Source organism: Setaria viridis, chromosome 2 (assembly GCF_005286985.2).
Source record: "Setaria viridis chromosome 2, Setaria_viridis_v4.0, whole genome shotgun sequence".
Taxonomy (NCBI): Eukaryota; Viridiplantae; Streptophyta; class Magnoliopsida; order Poales; family Poaceae; genus Setaria; species Setaria viridis.
The window spans coordinates 37,386,230-37,406,555 of record NC_048264.2 but is presented as its reverse complement, the minus strand read 5'-3'; the positions used below and the strand labels follow the sequence as shown (position 1 = coordinate 37,406,555).

Sequence of the window (20,326 nt, the reverse complement as noted above, 5' to 3'; positions counted from 1 at the left end):
TGTCACGTTTGCCCTGCAAATTTTGTCCCATGGGCAGGCGTCGAGCGTGCCCAAATGTTATGAAGTACGTACATCACGTAGCCATTCTAGGTCGAAACAAAGATGGTCAGGACTCAGTCAGGAGTCCCGGACACGATCCCAGTGGTTGGAGTTCATCGAGTGACTGGCGCGACCAGAAACCTGTCTTGCCCAGTTGCCCTGCTGCCGACGCCCACCCGTGCAGCTAGCTTCTCGTGAGCCCAAACCAAAGGCTTCTTATTCGAATCATGGTGCCACGGTGGCGAGATGGAAGCGATCGAAGGAAACAAACCGCAGTGGTTAGGATACAGCTCATGGGTCGCGCCGGTACCGCGCTGTCGCTGTTGCGGCTACTCGTCCTCCTCGTCGTCGTCGTCATGTCGCCATGGCAAGTTGCGGCGGGCAACTTGACGGTGGCGGGCGGTGGCGGACCGCGGGTGCCGGCCGTCCTGGTGTTCGGCGACTCCATCGTCGACACGGGCAACAACAACGCCGTCCTCACGCTCACCAAGTCCAACTTCAGGCCGTACGGCCACGACCTCAACGGCGGCGTCCCCACGGGCCGCTTCTCCAATGGCCGGATCCCCACCGACTTGCTAGGTTCGTCGTCGTTGCTTCCTATCCGCTCCAAACTCAAGCACGCGGCTAACGAACAGACGAGAAAATTTCCTGCAACTCACTTCGATCAATCCTGCAATGACTTTTATGCAGCGTCACGTCTCGGCCTGAAGGACCTGGTTCCGGCGTACCTTGGCACTGACCTCACCGACTACGACCTCCGCACCGGCGTCAGCTTCGCTTCAGGGGGCACCGGCTACGACCCTCTCACCTCCACTCTAGTGGTAAGCAACCATAAGTCCAAAGCTGGACTCATCTCTCACTCTGATATCACCTCATGTGCACGCTCCACGGCGTCGAGATGCTGAAGTTTTGCAAATGCTGCGCTAACCGTTGCTCGTTTCAGGCTGTCCTGCCGATGCAGGAGGAGCTCAATATGTTCGCCGAGTACAAGGAGAAGCTCGCCGGGGTCGTCGGAGACGAGGCCGCCGAGGGGATCGTTACCGAGAGCCTCTTCCTTGTCTGCGCCGGGACCGACGACATCGCCAACAACTACTACCTCGCCCCCGTCAGACCCCTGCAGTACGACATCTCGGCATACGTTGATTTCCTTGTTCAGCAGGCCTGCGACTTCATCAAGGTGAAATTTTCTTTCTTTCTCGCTCACAACCTCATCCAATTCAACTGCTCGAACAACTGAATTTCTTCACCGAATTGCATTTCTTGAATCTGCTGCCGCTGTAGACACTGAAGGAAGGTTTGATTCAGGCTACTGAAAGAAACAACAGTACATGATGTCTGATGTCTGCTCATGCCTGGTAATCGGTGTTGTCGCTGCAGCAACTGTACGATCGGGGGGCCAGGAGGATTGCGATCCTGGGGCTCCCGCCGATCGGGTGCTTGCCGTCGCAGCGGACCCTCGCCGGCGGGCTCGCCAGGGACTGCGACCCGGCGCGCAACCGCGCCGCTCGGATGTTCAACTCCCGGCTGCAGGGGGTGGTCGCGCGGCTCCAGGGGGAGCTCCGGTGCCAGCGGATCGGCTACGTGGACATCTACGACGTCCTGCACGACATGATCACGGACCCCTGCAGGTACGGGTTCGACGTCTCGACGAGAGGGTGCTGCGGCACCGGGGACTTCGAGGTGTCGCTCCTGTGCAACCGGCTGACGGCGGCGACGTGCCCCGACGACCGGAAGTACGTGTTCTGGGACAGCTTCCACCCGACCGAGAGAGCGTACGAGATCATCGTGGACTATCTGTTCCCGAGATACGTAGAGAAGCTACTATGATTGTTGCTGCTGTTTTATCATGGCTACTATTATGAACTGAAAGTACTGAACTGGCCCAATTGCTGCCATCTCTTTCAGTGTCTCTGTATGTGCTGAGGGGAGGGTGTGCTTGTTGTATCAGTCCAGCAAGTATAGTGTTATGCTACGATGTGCAGTGGGTGGAGAGAGATATTACACTGCTCCATTCAACGAGTATATGTATGATTAAATCTTCTAGGAAATTCGAAAAGCGCAGAATGGATTTTCTAACTTTTAAGGCCACATTGAAATTGCTCACCTTATTGTTATTTCCGAAGGCACACACAAGCACACGACACGACCGCATCTGGTGATGATCAAAGCCTTTTTTGTAAACGTGATCAAGCCTTGCATCTTTGCTCGTAGATTAGCCTCATGTAGTCATGTGGTCACTCCACCAAACGCTGAACTGCGGATGTGTGTGCCAAACAGTCAAACTCAAACAAAAGACAAGGCAGATAACCGACGGGACGGGCAAGGAAACAGGCCGAGATTGATCGACAAGGAAGCCCCGCCCGGTGGCCGCGCGCTTTTGGGCTGCCGGCGATCTGGCCATCATGGGCTACAGCGTCAGTGGGCTGCCGGTGAGCTGGCCATCCTCGGACCTTCTATTTTTTTCGAGGAACGGACACTGCGGTCAGTACAGCCTGGAGTTTTTTTTTTAAAAAAAATCCCTGAGAGAGATCAGCTGAATGCTTCTACTTCAGGTTTCTATTGGAGAGAAATGGAGTACGTGAATGGGAGGGCCGTAAGGCACCCGGTGATCTTGCTTTATATCACAAACAAGCATGTAAAAGATTCACTTATCGATGAACTCAACACTAAGGTCGCACGGCCCATGTGCAACTCTACATTGAAAGGGACTAGGACATGATAAATTCATGATAAATTTGTGTCGAGCTTTTTGTGGCTGGGGAATTGTATTCATGATAAAGGTGCTGGCCAGGAGAATCTTACTACTGAATGCTACCGGTGGTACCATCTTCGAAGTAAAAAAAAATGCGACGATCTCTACAAGTTTTATTTCTTTCTGTGAATTAATAATGCAAATTTTCAAACCCCAAAGGACACCAAGCGAGGCTGTTTGCTCGGAGCAGAAAGAACAATGCAATGTTGCACTTCATTCAGGTAAGAGTAAGACCAGAGGGTTTTCTAGATGCATTTTTTTCACCAACCCTGGGTAGGTAGCTGCTATGACTGCACACGGCATTCGCAATCAGTAGGCGAGCTCCTAGCCGGCTGTCAGCTTGGACTTGCTTTCAAGTCTCAACACAGCAGGTTAGAAATCGAGAAAAAAAAAATCTCACACGCACGAGGCGGCGGAGGTAGCAAAACCTTACCGCTGGCCCGTGCGCGTCACGGGCCGGGCCTCGTGCGCTCCGCCCGTTCCGTCCGAGTAGCCCTCTCCTCGATACGCCCGATGCGCCCAGCTCCCCCCGCTAGTGACCCCACCCAAGTATAAACCACGCCCCGCCACCCTCCCCCACCCACCCGTCGCCTGCAACTGCAACCCATTTCTCCCCGAGCCCCGACGCGTGCTGCACCCTCGTCGCCGCCGCCACTCCAGCTCGGCCCCCATGGCTTCCCTCGCCGGATCCGCCCTCTCCTTCGCGAGGCCCGTCAAGGTATGGCGCCGGATCGCCTCTCACGTTGTCTGATCCGTGAGATTATCCGGGGTACGACCGTACGAGTAGGGGTTTAGCTTTGGCGGCGCGGGGGTTTCGGTTGTCGCCTACGGTGCGATTTCTGTGGGCTGTGGTTAATGGTTGCGTGCTTCCTTGGCGTTGATCTCGGGGTATGGTTGTCCATGCGTTGGGTCGCGTTTGAGATGCCCCTTTGGTGCGGATTTGAGAGCCATTTACGGTGATCAAATCGGTCGACGGTAAGTTGAAATCCATAGATCTGTGCTCATAAGACATAAGTATCGCAGTGTCCTATGACTATGAGATTAGTGATAGTGTCCGTGGTGTTTATGAACTTGTGTCCGAATGTTGCGTGGAGTCAGAAGTTCTGTGCCGGGGCCATCAGATATTTGTGATTTTCTACTTTGAGCTTGGGGTCAACTCTAAGATTGTCTAACCTGGCTTGATGAGTATTATTGATGACGAATCTAGTAAGCCCTTTCATTTCGTCCCCTGCTTGTTAATGTACTGTCACCTTAATGCTTATGCCCTTAACCAGTAAAAATAATGATAGAAATTGTGCCAGATGAGGCCATACACTCGTACAATTACGCAATCCTAGGTTCATTCATGATTTAAGACATATTCCTTTTGTTTGGACTGATGCCTACTTCCTTGGTTCTAGTATGTCAGAAGGATTGCCTAGTCCGCATATTTTGGGAATTTAAGTAGATGGAGTCAGAAAATCAAAAAGGATATTGATCCCCCCACCCACCCACCCACACACACACATAAGTGACATCCATGAGGTGTGGCTGTTAGCATGCCTCAGTTCATGTGAGGGACATTAAGCTGTGTGCCTGAACATGCTAAAGTAAGTGCAAATAGTGTACTAGTCTGGGTTTCAGATGATGAGGCTGATACTGGATACTATAACTCCATCCTATCGTAATGATTATGCTGATGTCATGTAGCACATTCAAACACGGAATCAAGTATGTTCTTGTGTTTTTGCACAAAATAGAAACACTATCCTTGTACTGCCAGTGGATCGATATCAACTAGAAGTGCTATTTTCTTTTCAAAAACTATGAACAAACAGGAAAATTAGTTACCATATGTGCTCTGGTAAACCTTTTTCTTGTGTAATTTTGTGTTACTTTTTTGGGGTTAAAAGAAAATGAACATTCTAGTGACTTGTGATGATAAACACAGAGATATCCATTTTATTCCGTGTAGTGGGGGATGCTACTGTCATAATCTTTTGAGCGGTGTATCCTTGTTCCCTTTTCTTCTTGATAAGCATGTAGTGCCGATAGAGGTCTTTGATTCTTCATCTCTTGATGCATAGTCAAGTAGACAATTTGATAGAAGAGTAAGCTTGATACGGTACTTCATAGCTTGAGTTTAGTTTGGTTTATGCAGCCTGACCTTACTTTCACTTATCTTACGATGTTGCCTATGATGTTTCACAGGCAATCAACATCAAGTCGGTCTCTTTCTCTGGTTTAAGGAAGGATAATGTTGCCTTCCGCCTGCAGCCAGTGCCACAAAGATTTGCAGTCTGCTGTCCTGTAAGTAACTAAGTATTATGCTCTGGATCTGCATGATGATGCAGCTATGCATCTCCATTTAATTTCTGTTCTGTCGTATGACAATTGTTTCAACTCAACAAACTACAACTTTATTTGGCATTGTTTCTAGTAGAGATTTTTGCATGCATTGTGCATGACAGAGCTTCCATTTTGTACGTTGATTGTGTTACTGTGCAGACATGTATATGATGACAGTAATATTCAAGAGATTTCTTTAAAAATAGTAAATAGTTATTCTTTTCTTTTGGCATCCCTAGATATTCGCCTTTGACATGTCTTACCTTCTGTTAAGCTGTAAAATGTTCTGTAACCATTGCGTGGCTTGTGATTTGAGCTGGTAGATTATACTGGTGCTACCTTCTTTTGAAACTGTCAATAGCATATTTTTGTTGCTAACGATCTTCCTATTGGTGCTGTACAATATGCACTTGACCAGGCTAAAAAGGAGACGGTGGATCAGGTTTGTGATATTGTCAAGAAGCAGCTTGCACTCGCTGATGACACTGAAGTTTCTGGCTCCTCCAAGTTCCAAGATCTTGGTGCTGATTCATTGGACACTGTAAGTGAACTATATATCACACTTTTAAGTTTGTATCTGTTGAATTTATCTGTGTATAATTTTTTTTTATGATTCTTGGTTAGCGGAACACCAATTGGCTATCATTCTGTTGTAGTTTGTACTTATGCTAATCATAAATTGATAATACATTTCCGGGGAATAACCTGTAAGATCAGTACTCCAGCTCTCTACTCAGTCTTCAAGTTCTCTAACCTGCTAGCAGTAGATCTAACCTCATGTGCAGACGTGCCATGCTCTCGTTATTGTTCCTCTGGAACAGTTTTTATACCAGTACTTCTGGAATGAAGTTTATGCAGACTTATATTTTTACTTGTGTTTCTAAGTATAAACTTGGTTTGCCGTCGTATTTTGTATTTTCTTCAGCTCGCACATTTTCCAAAGAGACTAAGCTTCTAGTGGACATGTTTTCTAGGTTGAGATTGTTATGGGCCTTGAGGAGGCTTTCGGGATCAGTGTGGAGGAGTCGAGCGCGCAGTCAATCGCAACCGTGGAAGATGCTGCTAATCTCATCGATGACCTTGTCGCCACTGGTGCAAAGTCGTCCTAAACTCGTGGTTGTAATGATTTGGGTGCTTATACTGGCCCTGTACCAGGGCATCCCTTGTTCTATGCCCCTTTCCCTGCTAGATTTTACCCTGGAGAGCTGTTTCTTTGTCATGACTATCACTGTGGATCTCGCGATATTATTGTATTGAAGCATTTGCACTTGTTCAAGCAAAATTTTGTTGTGTCTATAATTGAAGTGATTGGAGGGTAGGGGTCAGGGTCCTGGCTACTGGTAACTTCCTTTACACATGCTTGGGACTTGATTATTCAGCTTAACCATCTTTTGGCTAAGGCCTGTTTGATTCCCTGTTTGGTTCCCACTCCTAAAGTTTAAGTTCCACCCCCTAATTTTAAGTTCCACCCCCTAAAAATTTTAGGAGTTAAAAAGTGACTAATTTTAAGTTCCACCCCCCTAATTTTTAGGAGTTAAAAAGTGACTAAAATCTACCTAAAGAACCAAATACATCTCCTAATAAATCTGTTTAAAAGAACCAAACACATTTCCTAAAATCTGACTAAAGAACCAAATACATCTAGTAAATCTGCTAAAATCTGTCTAAAGAACCAAATACATCTCCTAGTAAATCTGCTTAAAGACTGCCTAAAGAACCAAATACATCTAGTAAATCTGCTAAAATCTGTCTAAAGAACCAAATACATCTCCTAGTAAATCTGCTTAAAGACTGCCTAAAGAACCAAATACATCTAGTAAATCTGCTAAAATATGTCTAAAGAACCAAATACATCTCCTAGTAAATCTGCTTAAAGAACCAAACACATCTCCTAAAAGCTCCTTGGTTCCACCTCAAACACATTTCCTAAAATCTGCCTAAAGAACCAAATACATCTCCTAGTAAATCTGCTAAAATCTGCCTAAAGAACCAAATACATCTCCTAATAAATCTACTTAAAGAACCAAACACATCTCCTAAAAGCTCCTTGGTTCCACCTCAAACACATTTCCTAAAAGTTTCTTGGTTCCACCTCCCAAAAACTTTAGGAGCTAAAAAGTGACTAAAATTTGCCTAAAAAACTAAATACATCTTCTAGTAAATCTGCCTAAAGAACCAAATACATCTCCGAAAAGCTCCTAAAAAGTTTTAGGAGGGAGCTAAAAAGTGACTAAAATCTGCCTAAAGAACCAAATACATCTCCTAGTAAATCTGCCTAAAGAACCAAACACATCTCCTAAAAAGCTCCTAAAAGTTTTAGGAGGGTCCAATATCTTTAGGAGCTCCACCCCCTTCTAAAACCTCCTAAAGTCCATCCTGAACCCCCACTACCCCTGCACCCACGTCCCGACTGCATGCACCCCATGCCACTAGAGCCCGCAAGCACACCGCCACTTGATTCCCTCCCCAAACCCGCCACCGCTCCCTCCCTCCTTCACGCCGACGCCCGCCGGATCGGCCGCCCCCGCTCCCTCACGTCGCCGGATCCGTCGCCCCTACTCCCTCGCGCCGCCGCACGGGCCGGCCGCGGCGCCCCCGCTCCTCCTCAGTGCTGGTGGCCGCTCGCTCCCCCTCAAGGGAAAGCCGGCCGCACCCCTTCTGTTGAGGATGCGCGGGTCTTTGACCATGAGGAGTGCTATGTCCGCCTTGGAGAGGACGAGCACTGGGCCAGTGAGGAAGGCGAGCACGATGTCGGCCTTGGCGGGGGATTGCCAGTGGTGGCGAGGCGGGAGGGGGCGAGCCGGCGCCGGTGGTGGCGTGTAATAAGTGCCATTTGAAGTATTACAGTGACCATAAAAATTTAGAAAGAAATCCAAAAGAAAAAGAAAGGAAATTGGCAAAAATTCCAAATTCGGCCAAATTTTGACCGAAATTTGAATTTCAAATTTGAAATTCAGAAAAATGTGACAAACATAGGGGATACAAGTGTAGGAGCATTTAGAATTCAGGAATCAAAAAGTGGGAACTAAATCAGTGCTAATTATCTCAAAGAATCAGAAAAAGGAAAAGAAGAATGACGTTTACTGTTCACCGTTCGAAAACAGCAATTCAGAAGAACAGCCACAGAGTCTGTTTTCAAAATTCATTTCTGGAGAATTTTGCAACTAAGTGCACTATGACAACTATATCATATTGAAGTGTGAACTTTGGACTACAATAATCATGTGTTGTTGGTCAGGAACAGTAAAGGGAAGGAAGTCAAACTCGAGCTCAAAATCAGCACAAAATCACAAGTGACTGAAACTCTGAATTTTTGCTAAGTCTGAATGACAGTATGACCTCAACTTTGGGATTAAATTCATAGCAATGTAGCTAAAAGAGGGTACTCGTTCATGAGCAAAATGGAACATTGGGACAATATAGAACATGTTTGAGGAGAAGTTGGACTGAGGGCAGAAGAATTAGATCACGAAATCGAGTCATTAAGTGAGCTCCATGACACTGTCGACGACTGACGAAACTGAATAAAGGTTTCGGTCGAAATTCAGAAGAACTTGAGAAAACAAATCCAAATTCCATCAAATTGGATGTTTATCTTGAGCCGATGCCAAAATAAAGATGCCAGGCTCGAGATTATCTTCCAACTCTGTTAAAGCACGGGAGGCCGTTGGATTGAGGATCGACCACCAGATGCTTCTGAAGATCACAGGCGGGAGGAGCGGTGACAGAGCACCCAGACGTGTCGCCGCCGCCGTCGTCGGTAGTCCGCCAGCATGACTAGCTAGGCCACCTCCTCACCACGCAAGCCTAGAGGTAGACCACGGTGGCAGCCATGCGCGCGGTGAAACCCTTGAATGTTTACTGTTCCCGCGCCACCGTTTCACTGCTCTTCTTTTTACCGCCGCCCACTCTCCTCTGATCAGTATCACCGCCGCGCAAAATTCTACCACCTCCCAGTAGCTTCCGTCGATTCCTCTCGCCCACTCCTCCACAGACACCCCAGATACACCCTGAGCCAGTCGTTGTCCCACATCCTTGCCGGGATAGCCGTGCTCACCGCCGCTTCTGTCCGCCACCGTCGCGCCGCCCGCTCACGGTGAGAACCATCTTGCGCCACCTCTTTTTCTTCCTAAGTAGTTGTAATCGAGTCCTTAGGGTCCCAGAAGGGTGTAAGGGTAGTTGTTGGAGTAAGTTTTGCCGTTATCGCAAGTAACCACGGCCGGCCGAGGGAGTCGCCGCCCGTCGCCGTGGAGGGGATAGCTCCGGTCATCTCCGGGGAAGCTGTTGCCGCGCACGGGGTCGTGTAGGTCTAGGGTTGGTGTCGTCGCCTGGTCCCGCCGCCGGGAGGGCGCCGGCCGGCGAGCCGCACCGCCCCCTGTCACGGGCACTTTTGGCGGGAGGAAGGAGAAGAACCTGGACGCCGGGGCCCGCGCGGCAGTGAGAAGATAGAGGAGGAAGAGGGCTGAAGCGGTGCGGCCAGCTGATGGGCCAGCGCAGCAAAGGCCCAGTAAACGCGCGCGCGGTTCGGCTGGGAAAAAAGAAAAGAGGCCGGCGAGATTCGTGGGCTGATGTTGCGGGGGCCCAGGGAGTCATGCGTGCGGGCGATGGAATAAGAGAAGGGCCGAAGGCCCAGTGGAGCTGGCCGGTGTTCGCAAAGAAAAAGAAAAAGAAAGAAGGCCGTTGGGCCGGAGCTGGGCCGCAGAAAAAGAGAGAAAAAGAAAAATCGGCCCGCGGGGCCCGTCGGGGGAGAGAAAAGCCGGCGGGTAGAAATGAATAGGAAGGTGGGGTCCGCGCCGTGGGGTCCAGTGGTTCGTGAGAGAGGGTAGCGCGTGGGTGAGTAAGAAAAGTTTTTCCGAGGGAAATTCGGGAAAAGTTAGATTTCCTTAGCAAATTAATTCGTTTAAATTCGTTTTATACCATTTTAATCACAGAAATTTGTAGGAGTGTCCAAAATTAGTGAAACCAATTTTGTTAGGCTTATTTTATTTTCCTTTATGCATTAAAATTTTTACACCCTAGGAAAATAATAAAAATTTGGGTATTTATTTAATGCCTTCCTTTTAAGGTAATTAAATAAATACTTAATATTTATAAAATGTATAAAAATATGAATAATACTTTATCAATCACAAATAATTCTTAACCCATAGGAAATTAGATTTTCAAGTTAGAAATTATTTACCACCTTTTCTAAAAATTAAAGGAAAAGTTATAGGAAGGGTTAATTAAGAAAAATAAAAACATAGGTTAATCTTTTTAGATTTTGTGTGTTGACTTACAACTTTATCATGATAAGTCGTATAGTCCTTGTTGGCTTGCAACTTTATCATGAAGGAAAGTTGTATAGTCTGTTATTTAAAAAGTTTGCATTCTAACCCCTGCATATATTGTGCCGTAGATCCAGAAGCACCAGAAGAAGATTACTGGGAATTTTCAGAAGGACCCTTGGAGTCCGACGAAGTGTTTGAATTTGTTCCCTGTGAAGCAAATCCGCCGGTTTCTACTAATCTTTTTAACGATCAAGGCAAGCCCCGGTGCATTTATACCTATCTATTTTGGAATCGTTATTTCATGTGACTAGTTATAGGTTATTTGTTTATCGCATGCACTAAGTCTAGGAGTTGAATGAAACCTATTCTTGTGTATGATCATGCCTTGATTTAAGGACATCTTTGCCACTTGTTCAAATCTTAGAAACTACCCAAGTCTAGAAATGCTTATTTGCTTACATGATTGGTTTACCAACCTTAAGGAAAACTCTTAAGTCATACATGTTGCTTATGAAGGATAGTTTGGAATATGAAAACGGACAGAAGCTGGAGATGTAGTTCTGTCTGCTAGATTAATCTGGTTAAGGCCCGATTCGTGTCTTAACCGCTGATCAAGTGATAACCATCTGATCACTTACTGGGTATGGGACCAGTAAAGCCCAGTAGATTAGTAAATTCTATGACCAGGAATGTTTCGTACCCGCGCTTGACGTGCTGGAGATTGGCAGGGGTGTAGCCTGAAACTCACATGGAGATCAGGCCAGACGTGGGGTCCCATGTGGGGGTGCATCCCTGGGTCCGGGTAGTTGTATTCCTAATCATTGACTTTACTAATCGAGAGGTTGTTAGTACGACCTGGACAGTCGTATGATGCTGGTGATCGGGGTGCTCTCCTGCAGGATGTAAATTGATCCGGATCGCCGCAATTCTCGGTCATGAATGCACTTGATCACTGTTGAGCAGCGTAGTATAAACTCATGTGATATAAAATCTCCTGTTGCCAAGTACTGTATGATTTAAAAGCTATGATTGTTTTACTTCTGTTATCATCTAGAATGGTTAGGTAATGACTTAACTAAAATAAAAGATAAAACTAAGGCCTCACTCGTAGTAAGCTTTTTCGGCAAAATTGTGTCAACCAAGCACACCCAAAGGCTGACATGCATTCCAAAGAAAAACTATTATATTGGTTAGTCGGGTAAGACTTGCTGAGTACCCCGTACTCAGGGTTTTTCCCCTTGTGGTTATCTTTCAGAAGCTCCACCGGAAGCTACTGAGGAGGAGACCCCGAAGACCTAGAGTATTGACCTGAGTCTCACAATACTCTAGAAAACAGTTTATCGACGCATCTTCTCCTGAACTATTTATGTTTAATCTTAGAGCTTGTCTAACACTGCATCACTAAGTTTGCCTCAACTTATGTCTTGTAATAACTCGTACCTCTTAATTATGTATGTAAAAATGTAATATTTGTTGATATTATCCCATCGCGGATATTATCCTGATGTATGGTAATGAGACACGCCGTGGATTCTTCGAGGAGTCCCAGGGACACTCGACGGACTACCGGACTTATGCTGTTTTAAGTGCGTTTCGGGTAATTGCCATTCCAACGGCGATTAGGCGCACTTAAACCAACTTAAGTTGGGCGGTTCCGCCACAGCTGGTATCAGAGCCGTAGGTTGGGATAATCAACAAATATTACCTTTTAAATGCTGAGACTCTATTTTAAAAATAATAAAAACAAGAGTCATAGGTGGCAGTAGTATTAACTGGTTGATTGTTTTGCAGATGCTAACTGTTTGCTGCGTGTCGCTAGTATTCGGTAGTTTATTATTTAGGGAGAGATTACGATGCCACCAATTTTTCTACGAGTGTGTATATGAGTCTGAAGGTACGTAGGAATCGTTGCATCATAATTGCATTGCATGTTTAAAACTTTTGGGTTTGGTGAGTGCCGCTAGACCTGACCTCATTTCTTTTATAGGATGTTCGAAGAAGCTTACACGGATAGGGATGGGTGGACCCGTGGTCGTTATCTGGACAAACCGGGGTTCGTGCAGTTACTCTGGAAGACACTACAAGAGTTGGGTTTTCATAGTCCCCCAGAGTATTATTGGAGAAAGGAAGATACCGACCATAAGCAATATTGCACGGTGTATGTGCATATCCCAGATGATGATAACCGATCTAACTGGCGTTTGGAGGAAGTAATGGAATCGGGTTTTGAATTCAATGATACTATAGAAAGGGTAGCCATGACAGCTCTTACTGAGCTGTGTGAGAATCATAAGGTGGAAATAGGGTCGAGCTCTGCTCGATTCTATCCAATTAAGCATCAAGATGACGGGATATGGAAGCGGAGGATTAAAGCCTTGAAGAATACATCTCGTGTGGAGCACGATGTGTTGGTGGCTGCTGCTTCTGATTACATGACCGCTATGTACAACTTACATCAAGCTTGTATCCGGGAGTATTATAATCAGAGGCAGAAGAACGAAGATACTAGAATGGAAGCGATGGGTGCCCGGTATGACAAGGAAATGTATAAGAAGGCGGCAACGGCAAGGGAGCATGAGATGGAAAAGGCAATGCGAGAGCAGTCCAGGCGGATTGAAGATTATGAAGAGAAACTTCGGGCAATGCAAGGGTTCATCGAAGCAAGTCGAAGCATGGCGGATAGAGCAAGAGAAGAAGCTGAATCCAATGTCCATAGGCTGGAGGCGGAAAGATTTCAGCAGCTAGACGAGATTCTATCACTTCGTCTAGCCCTGGAAGAAATGCAAGCTCAAGCACCTGCGCAAAGTATTGTCAATGTTCCACCACCTCCCCCACCAGAAGAGCCTCAACCACAGAACCCGGAGGAAGCGGATCAACTAGTGCCTGTGATAGAAATGGAAGAAAATCCAGTGCCACCGGCAGATCCTGAATTAGATCTTTATGCTCACGAGAATCTGGAAGGCTTTGATGTGGACATGGAAGATGATTAGGGCGAAGTCCCTGCGGGCAATCAACAGTTTGCGTGGGCCAACGCCAATGCCAATGGACTAGATCCTCAGGGTTATGGTCCCATGCAGCAGTGGGGAGAAGAAGAACAGGAAGGCGAAGAAGAAGAGGAGCCAGAAGAAGTGGAAGGAAATTCTGGAATTAGCACCTCTGACACTTCCCGCACTTGGAGTGACTACGGACCGGAGTCCGGGAGTGAAAATTCTGTCAATCAAGCTCCACCTGTTGCTCCCCCAGGGCAAACTTTGATGACCGTGGACCAAGACGTCCTGCAAGAAGCCATGGCATGACTGGGATTAAATGCCGAAGAACTGGGCATTTTCCCTTATGACGGTTGAAATGGACTTGGTTTGAAAGTGTTGTAATATATTCTTGTAAGATATGGGTGATGGACAAGTGGCACTAAGGGATTTTGTAAATATTAACTCCTAGGCATGTAATATAAATAAGTATGTATATAAGTATGGTTTGTGTGTGAGCATGCTGTGATGTGTGATATGTTAGTATGCCGAAAGTTGTTGATAAAAATGCACCGTAGATATTAATGTCTTGTTACTCTTGGCAGCATGACGGATCCCAGAGAACCCCGAGCTTCAGGTTCCGGAGGACAGGAAGAGGATTTACCCAGAGCACCTACATTGGCTGACGCGATAGCCAGTTTGATGAATTCCGGGGCAGAGCAAGCCCGATTACTTCAGATGATAGTGCAGAATACCGGCAACGGTGGACGTAGGAGGGATCCGGAGCAGGGGGTGTCCTACACCCAATTTCTGGAAACACGTCCCCCAGTCTTCTTAAAAGCTGAGCATCCCTTGGAGGCTAACGAGTGGCTTCAGGCCATGGAGCAAAAATTTCGAGTAATTCCCCAATGTACTGCCGTTCAGAAGGTCGAATTTGCGGGGCTTCAGCTTCAAGGTCCCGCAGCAACTTGGTGGACCAGTTATCTGGCCAGGCAGCCAGTGGGAAGGGAAGTCACATGGGAAGATTTCAAGGAAGCCTTTCGGATGCAGTTTATACCGGAAGGTGTCATGAGAATGAAGTTGGAACAGTTCTTGGGACTGCAACAAGGAACTCGCAGTATTCTGGCATATACCAATGAGTTCGATCACTTAGCTCAATATGCTCCAGAGCATGTTAATACTGAAACCAGAAAGAGGGATTGTTATCTCCGAGGACTTAATACAAGAATGCAGGAAAAGTTATCCACCTGCACGTTCGCTGATTACAGTTCCGCGGTAAGTACAGCCATTACCGCAGAAGAAAATATGAAAGCATTGGATGAAACATTGAAGAAAGAAGAAGCATTAAAGAGGAAGGCTGTTCCTTCTGGAAATTTTGGAAATGCTCCTCAGAGGATGAGGATGGTATATAGAGGTCCTCCCCGACCCATGTATCGTCCTTCATTCCAGCAACGGCCTTTCCAGTCCTGGAATGCCAGAGCTCCCAGTGCTGCCCCTCGTCCTGGAACTGCACCACCTTTCGGGTTTCGTAACCCTACTCCTTCAGGAACCCCACAGGTTTGTTTCAACTGTGGGAAGCCAGGACATTTCGCCCGAGACTGTCGTTTTCCCAAAATTGGGGGAAACGCGAACTTAAAGGCTCAGACCTCGGGCCAAGGTACTGGACAAAAGTTTGTCCGTCGCAAGTTTGTCAACACCAGGACAGGACAGGCTCACTATATGACTGTAGAAGAAATTCCAGAAGGGGAGCCAATCCTAGCAGGTATGTACCCTGTTAACAACTATCCTGCTATGGTTTTGTTTGATTCCGGTGCATCGCATACTTTTATAAGTAAAAAGTTTGTTACCCAACATCAACTAGAAGTTCATACCTTAGATGTTAAATATGCTATTCAAGCTACTGGTGCCACACAGAATACCAATCAAGTAGCTCGCAATGTGATTTTAAACCTAGAAGGAAATAGAGTGGGAGCTTATCCTTTAATTTTGGAAGATCAAGGAATAGATGTTATTTTGGGAGTAAATTGGATGAAAGCACATGAAGTTCAAATTAATGTGGTTACACGGGTTGTTAGCCTGAAAGATGACCAAGGCCACTTTTTCGAACTCCAATTACCCGTTCAACCTTGTTTGGACCAAATGGTCAAAAAGACTAGAGCAGTGACTCTAGAATCTATTCCTATCGTTAATGAGTTTCTAGATGTATTTCCAGAAGATTTGCCTGGGCAACCGCCTGACAGAGCGGTAGAATTCACTATTGAATTAGAACCCGGCACCGCTCCTATCTCTAGAAGACCGTATCGAATGCCACCTAAGGAGCTAGCAGAATTAAAAACACAACTCCAAGAATTGTTGGATAAGGGTTTCGTCCGACCCAGTACTTCACCATGGGGCTGCCCAGCTCTCTTTGTTAAAAAGAAAGATGATACATTAAGGTTATGTGTGGATTATCGCCCTTTGAATGCGGTAACCATCAAAAACAAGTATCCACTACCACGGATTGACTTGTTGTTCGACCAGTTGTCTGGAGCTAAGGTCTTTTCAAAAATCGACCTTCGGTCAGGGTACCACCAGATTAAGATAAAACCCGAAGACATACCAAAAACAGCTTTTTCAACCCGATATGGACTATATGAGTATTTGGTTATGTCTTTCGGATTGACAAATGCCCCAGCGCATTTTATGTATCTCATGAATTCAGTATTCATGCCGGAACTGGATAAATTTGTGGTTGTCTTTATAGACGATATCCTTGTCTTTTCTAAAAATGAAGAGGAACATGCGCAACACTTGCGCATTGTCCTAAATAGACTCCGGGAACACCAGCTGTATGCCAAATTTAGTAAGTGTGAATTTTGGTTAAAGAAAGTTCCATTTCTTGGGCACATACTATCCGAAAAAGGAATTGAAGTAGATCCCGGAAAAGTCAAGGATATACTGGATTGGAAATCACCAACTTCTGTTCATGAAGTAAGGAGTTTCTTGGGAATGGCTGGCTATTATCGTAGATTCATTCCCAATTTCTCTAAGGTTTCTAAGCCAATCACCAAGTTATTAAAGAAGGACATGAAATTTGAATGGAAACCTGAGTGTGAAGAATCATTCCAAGTCTTGAAGAAATTATTGACTACAGCCCCAGTGCTAGCTCAACCTGACATAGAAAAACCCTTTGATGTATACTGCGATGCCTCAGGAACAGGCATCGGGTGTGTTCTAATGCAAGAAGGCAGGGTTATTGCTTATGCTTCTCGTCAGCTGAAGCATCATGAAGAGCATTACCCTACTCATGACTTAGAGCTTGCTGCCGTAGTGCATGCACTAAAGATATGGCGACACTACCTTTTAGGTAGTGAATGTCGTATCTTTACTGACCACAAGAGCTTAAAGTATATCTTCACTCAGATGGACTTAAACATGAGGCAAAGGCGGTGGCTAGAACTGATTAAAGACTATAAACTAGAGATTCATTACCATCCTGGTAAAGCTAATATGGTGGCCGACGCCTTGAGCAGAAAGGCCCAATGCCATTGCACTACCGTCCAGTCTAACCTGAAGACCCTGTGCGAAGAAGTAAGAGAATTAAGTTTGGAAATAGTAAAACAAGGCACCCTCCAAAATGTTATGGTTCAAGATACCCTAAAAGAAAGAATCATAACAGCCCAAAAAGAAGACCCATGGATTAAAGCACTTTATCAGCAAAAAGCCGAGGGAAAGATTCCTGAACTTAATCAAGAAGAAGACGGAGGACTATATTTCAAGAACAGGATAGTAGTTCCGGAAGATGAGAACCTGAGAAGATTAATCCTAGAAGAAGCACATTCATCCAAGTTCTCCATTCATCCCGGAACTAATAAAATGTACCAAGATTTAAAACAAAGATTTTGGTGGGCCAAAATGAAACCGGAAATTGCAAGATATGTGTCAGAATGTGACACTTGCCAAAGAGTTAAACCCATATTACAGAAGTCGGCAGGTTTGTTACAACCCTCAAAAATTCCTGTCTGGAAATGGGAAGATATTTCTATGGATTTCATAGTAGGATTACCTACTACTTCAAAGGGGTATGATTCCATCTGGGTTATTGTTGACCGCCTTACTAAGTCAGCTCACTTTATTCCAGTTAAGACTACTTACCACGTGTCGACATATGCCAAACTCTATATAGCCCGGATTGTATCCTTGCACGGAGTGCCAAAAACCATTATCTCCGATCGAGGTTCCCAGTTTGTCTCTAGATTCTGGGAACAATTACAAAAATACATGGGTACTACCCTTATTAGAAGTTCTGCTTATCATCCGCAAACTGGAGGACAGATAGAGAGGGTCAATCAGATTTTAGAAGACATGTTAAGAGCATGTGTCCTTACCTTCTCTAAGCTTTGGGATGAATGTTTACCCCTAGCCGAGTTCTCCTATAACAATAGCTATCAAGCTAGCATTAAAATGGCACCTTTCGAAGCCTTGTATGGTCGAAGATGCCGAACTCCTCTAAATTGGTCAGGAGTAGGAGAAAGGACACACCTGGGATCGGACTTGGTTATGGAAACCGAGGAGAAGATCCAGAAAATTCGCAAGCACTTGGAAATAGCTCAATCCCGGCAAAAGAGCTATTCAGACAAAAGAAGACGGTTCTTGGAATTTTCTGCCGGAGATTTTGTATACTTAAAGGTATCCCCAATGAAAGGCGTACAGCGCTTTGGAGTAAAAGGTAAGCTAGCCCCGAGATATATTGGTCCCTATGAAATTCTGGAACAAAAAGGTCCCGTGGCATATAAGCTATCATTGCCAGACCAACTTGCTTCTATACATGATGTATTTCATGTATCCCAGCTTAAGAAGTGCCTCAGGGTTCCTGAAGAAATTTTAGAAGATCCAGAAATCGAGCTCGAACCAGATCTCACATACGAAGAGAAACCTATTAAAATTCTGGATCAAAAGACACGCGATACCCGAACTCGGAGTATCACGTTTTATAAAGTGCAATGGAAAAATCATACTCCGGACGAAGCTACTTGGGAAAAAGCAGAAGACCTAGAGTCTAAATATCCGGAGTTATTCGAGACTGTCAGGGACAGATGAACAAAGACCCCCACCCCACTATCCTTGTACAGAAAAAGAGGGAATAAGTGACCTGACGCAGTTTCCTTTCCATTCCAAAAACCAAGGATTTAACCCCGGGAATCTCGGGACGAGATTCTGTTAAGGGGGAGAGGCTGTAATAAGTGCCATTTGAAGTATTACAGTGACCATAAAAATTTAGAAAGAAATCCAAAAGAAAAAGAAAGGAAATTGGCAAAAATTCCAAATTCGGCCAAATTTTGACCGAAATTTGAATTTCAAATTTGAAATTCAGAAAAATGTGACAAACATAGGGGATACAAGTGTAGGAGCATTTAGAATTCAGGAATCAAAAAGTGGGAACTAAATCAGTGCTAATTATCTCAAAGAATCAGAAAAAGGAAAAGAAGAATGACGTTTACTGTTCACCGTCCGAAAACAGCAATTCAGAAGAACAGCCACAGAGTCTGTTTTCAAAATTCCTTTCTGGAGAATTTTGCAACTAAGTGCACTATGACAACTATATCATATTGAAGTGTGAACTTTGGACTACAATAATCATGTGTTGTTGGTCAGGAACAGTAAAGGGAAGGAAGTCAAACTCGAGCTCAAAATCAGCACAAAATCACAAGTGACTGAAACTCTGAATTTTTGCTAAGTCTGAATGACAGTATGACCTCAACTTTGGGATTAAATTCATAGCAATGTAGCTAAAAGAGGGTACTCGTTCATGAGCAAAATGGAACATTGGGACAATATAGAACATGTTTGAGGAGAAGTTGGACTGAGGGCAGAAGAATTAGATCACGAAATCGAGTCATTAAGTGAGCTCCATGACACTGTCGACGACTGACGAAACTGAATAAAGGTTTCGGTCGAAATTCAGAAGAACTTGAGAAAACAAATCCAAATTCCATCAAATTGGATGTTTATCTTGAGCCGATGCCAAAATAAAGATGCCAGGCTCGAGATTATCTTCCAACTCTGTTAAAGCACGGGAGGCCGATGGATTGAGGATCGACCACCAGATGCTTCTGAAGATCACGGGCGGGAGGAGCGGTGACAGAGCACCCAGACGTGTCGCCGCCGCCGTCGTCGGTAGTCCGCCAGCATGACTAGCTAGGCCACCTCCTCACCACGCAAGCCTAGAGGTAGACCACGGTGGCAGCCATGCGCGCGGTGAAACCCTTGAATGTTTACTGTTCCCGCGCCACCGTTTCACTGCTCTTCTTTTTACCGCCGCCCACTCTCCTCTGATCAGTATCACCGCCGCGCAAAATTCTACCACCTCCCAGTAGCTTCCGTCGATTCCTCTCGCCCACTCCTCCACAGACACCCCAGATACACCCTGAGCCAGTCGTTGTCCCACATCCTTGCCGGGATAGCCGTGCTCACCGCCGCTTCTGTCCGCCACCGTCGCGCCGCCCGCTCACGGTGAGAACCATCTTGCGCCACCTCTTTTTCTTCCTAAGTAGTTGTAATCGAGTCCTTAGGGTCCCAGAAGGGTGTAAGGGTAGTTGTTGGAGTAAGTTTTGCCGTTATCGCAAGTAACCACGGCCGGCCGAGGGAGTCGCCGCCCGTCGCCGTGGAGGGGATAGCTCCGGTCATCTCCGGGGAAGCTGTTGCCGCGCACGGGGTCGTGTAGGTCTAGGGTTGGTGTCGTCGCCTGGTCCCGCCGCCGGGAGGGCGCCGGCCGGCGAGCCGCACCGCCCCCTGTCACGGGCACTTTTGGCGGGAGGAAGGAGAAGAACCTGGACGCCGGGGCCCGCGCGGCAGTGAGAAGATAGAGGAGGAAGAGGGCTGAAGCGGTGCGGCCAGCTGATGGGCCAGCGCAGCAAAGGCCCAGTAAACGCGCGCGCGGTTCGGCTGGGAAAAAAGAAAAGAGGCCGGCGAGATTCGTGGGCTGATGTTGC

The 20,326-nt window shown here is 46.2% G+C and overlaps 2 protein-coding genes across 2 annotated transcripts; both read left to right on the top strand.

Annotated features, from left to right (window-relative positions):
• Positions 1 to 112: 112 nt before the first annotated feature.
• Positions 113 to 2,127, top strand: LOC117843906 (GDSL esterase/lipase EXL3). Its single transcript, XM_034724662.2, has 4 exons — positions 113 to 618; positions 730 to 860; positions 983 to 1,216; positions 1,417 to 2,127. The coding sequence occupies exons 1-4, from the start codon at positions 267 to 269 to the stop codon at positions 1,864 to 1,866; spliced, it is 1,167 nt and encodes a 388-aa protein (XP_034580553.1). The 5' UTR covers positions 113 to 266; the 3' UTR covers positions 1,867 to 2,127.
• A 1,222-nt stretch (positions 2,128 to 3,349) lies between these two features.
• LOC117842302 (acyl carrier protein 2, chloroplastic) lies at positions 3,350 to 6,401 on the top strand. The gene is made up of 4 exons (XM_034722694.2): positions 3,350 to 3,509; positions 4,982 to 5,080; positions 5,538 to 5,660; positions 6,094 to 6,401. The coding sequence occupies exons 1-4, from the start codon at positions 3,462 to 3,464 to the stop codon at positions 6,226 to 6,228; spliced, it is 405 nt and encodes a 134-aa protein (XP_034578585.1). The 5' UTR covers positions 3,350 to 3,461; the 3' UTR covers positions 6,229 to 6,401.
• The last annotated feature ends 13,925 nt before the right edge of the window (positions 6,402 to 20,326 follow it).

Bases quoted from the DNA above. Each gene is read 5' to 3' on its own strand.
- LOC117843906 (XM_034724662.2), top strand. From the start codon at position 267: ATGGTGCCACGGTGGCGAGATGGAAGCGATCGAAGGAAACAAACCGCA. The intron at 619-729 runs GTTCGTCGTCGT...ACTTTTATGCAG, and splicing joins GATCCCCACCGACTTGCTAG to CGTCACGTCTCGGCCTGAAG. The intron at 1,217-1,416 runs GTGAAATTTTCT...TTGTCGCTGCAG, and splicing joins AGGCCTGCGACTTCATCAAG to CAACTGTACGATCGGGGGGC.
- LOC117842302 (XM_034722694.2), top strand. From the start codon at position 3,462: ATGGCTTCCCTCGCCGGATCCGCCCTCTCCTTCGCGAGGCCCGTCAAG. The intron at 3,510-4,981 runs GTATGGCGCCGG...GATGTTTCACAG, and splicing joins CCTTCGCGAGGCCCGTCAAG to GCAATCAACATCAAGTCGGT. The intron at 5,081-5,537 runs GTAAGTAACTAA...GCACTTGACCAG, and splicing joins GATTTGCAGTCTGCTGTCCT to GCTAAAAAGGAGACGGTGGA.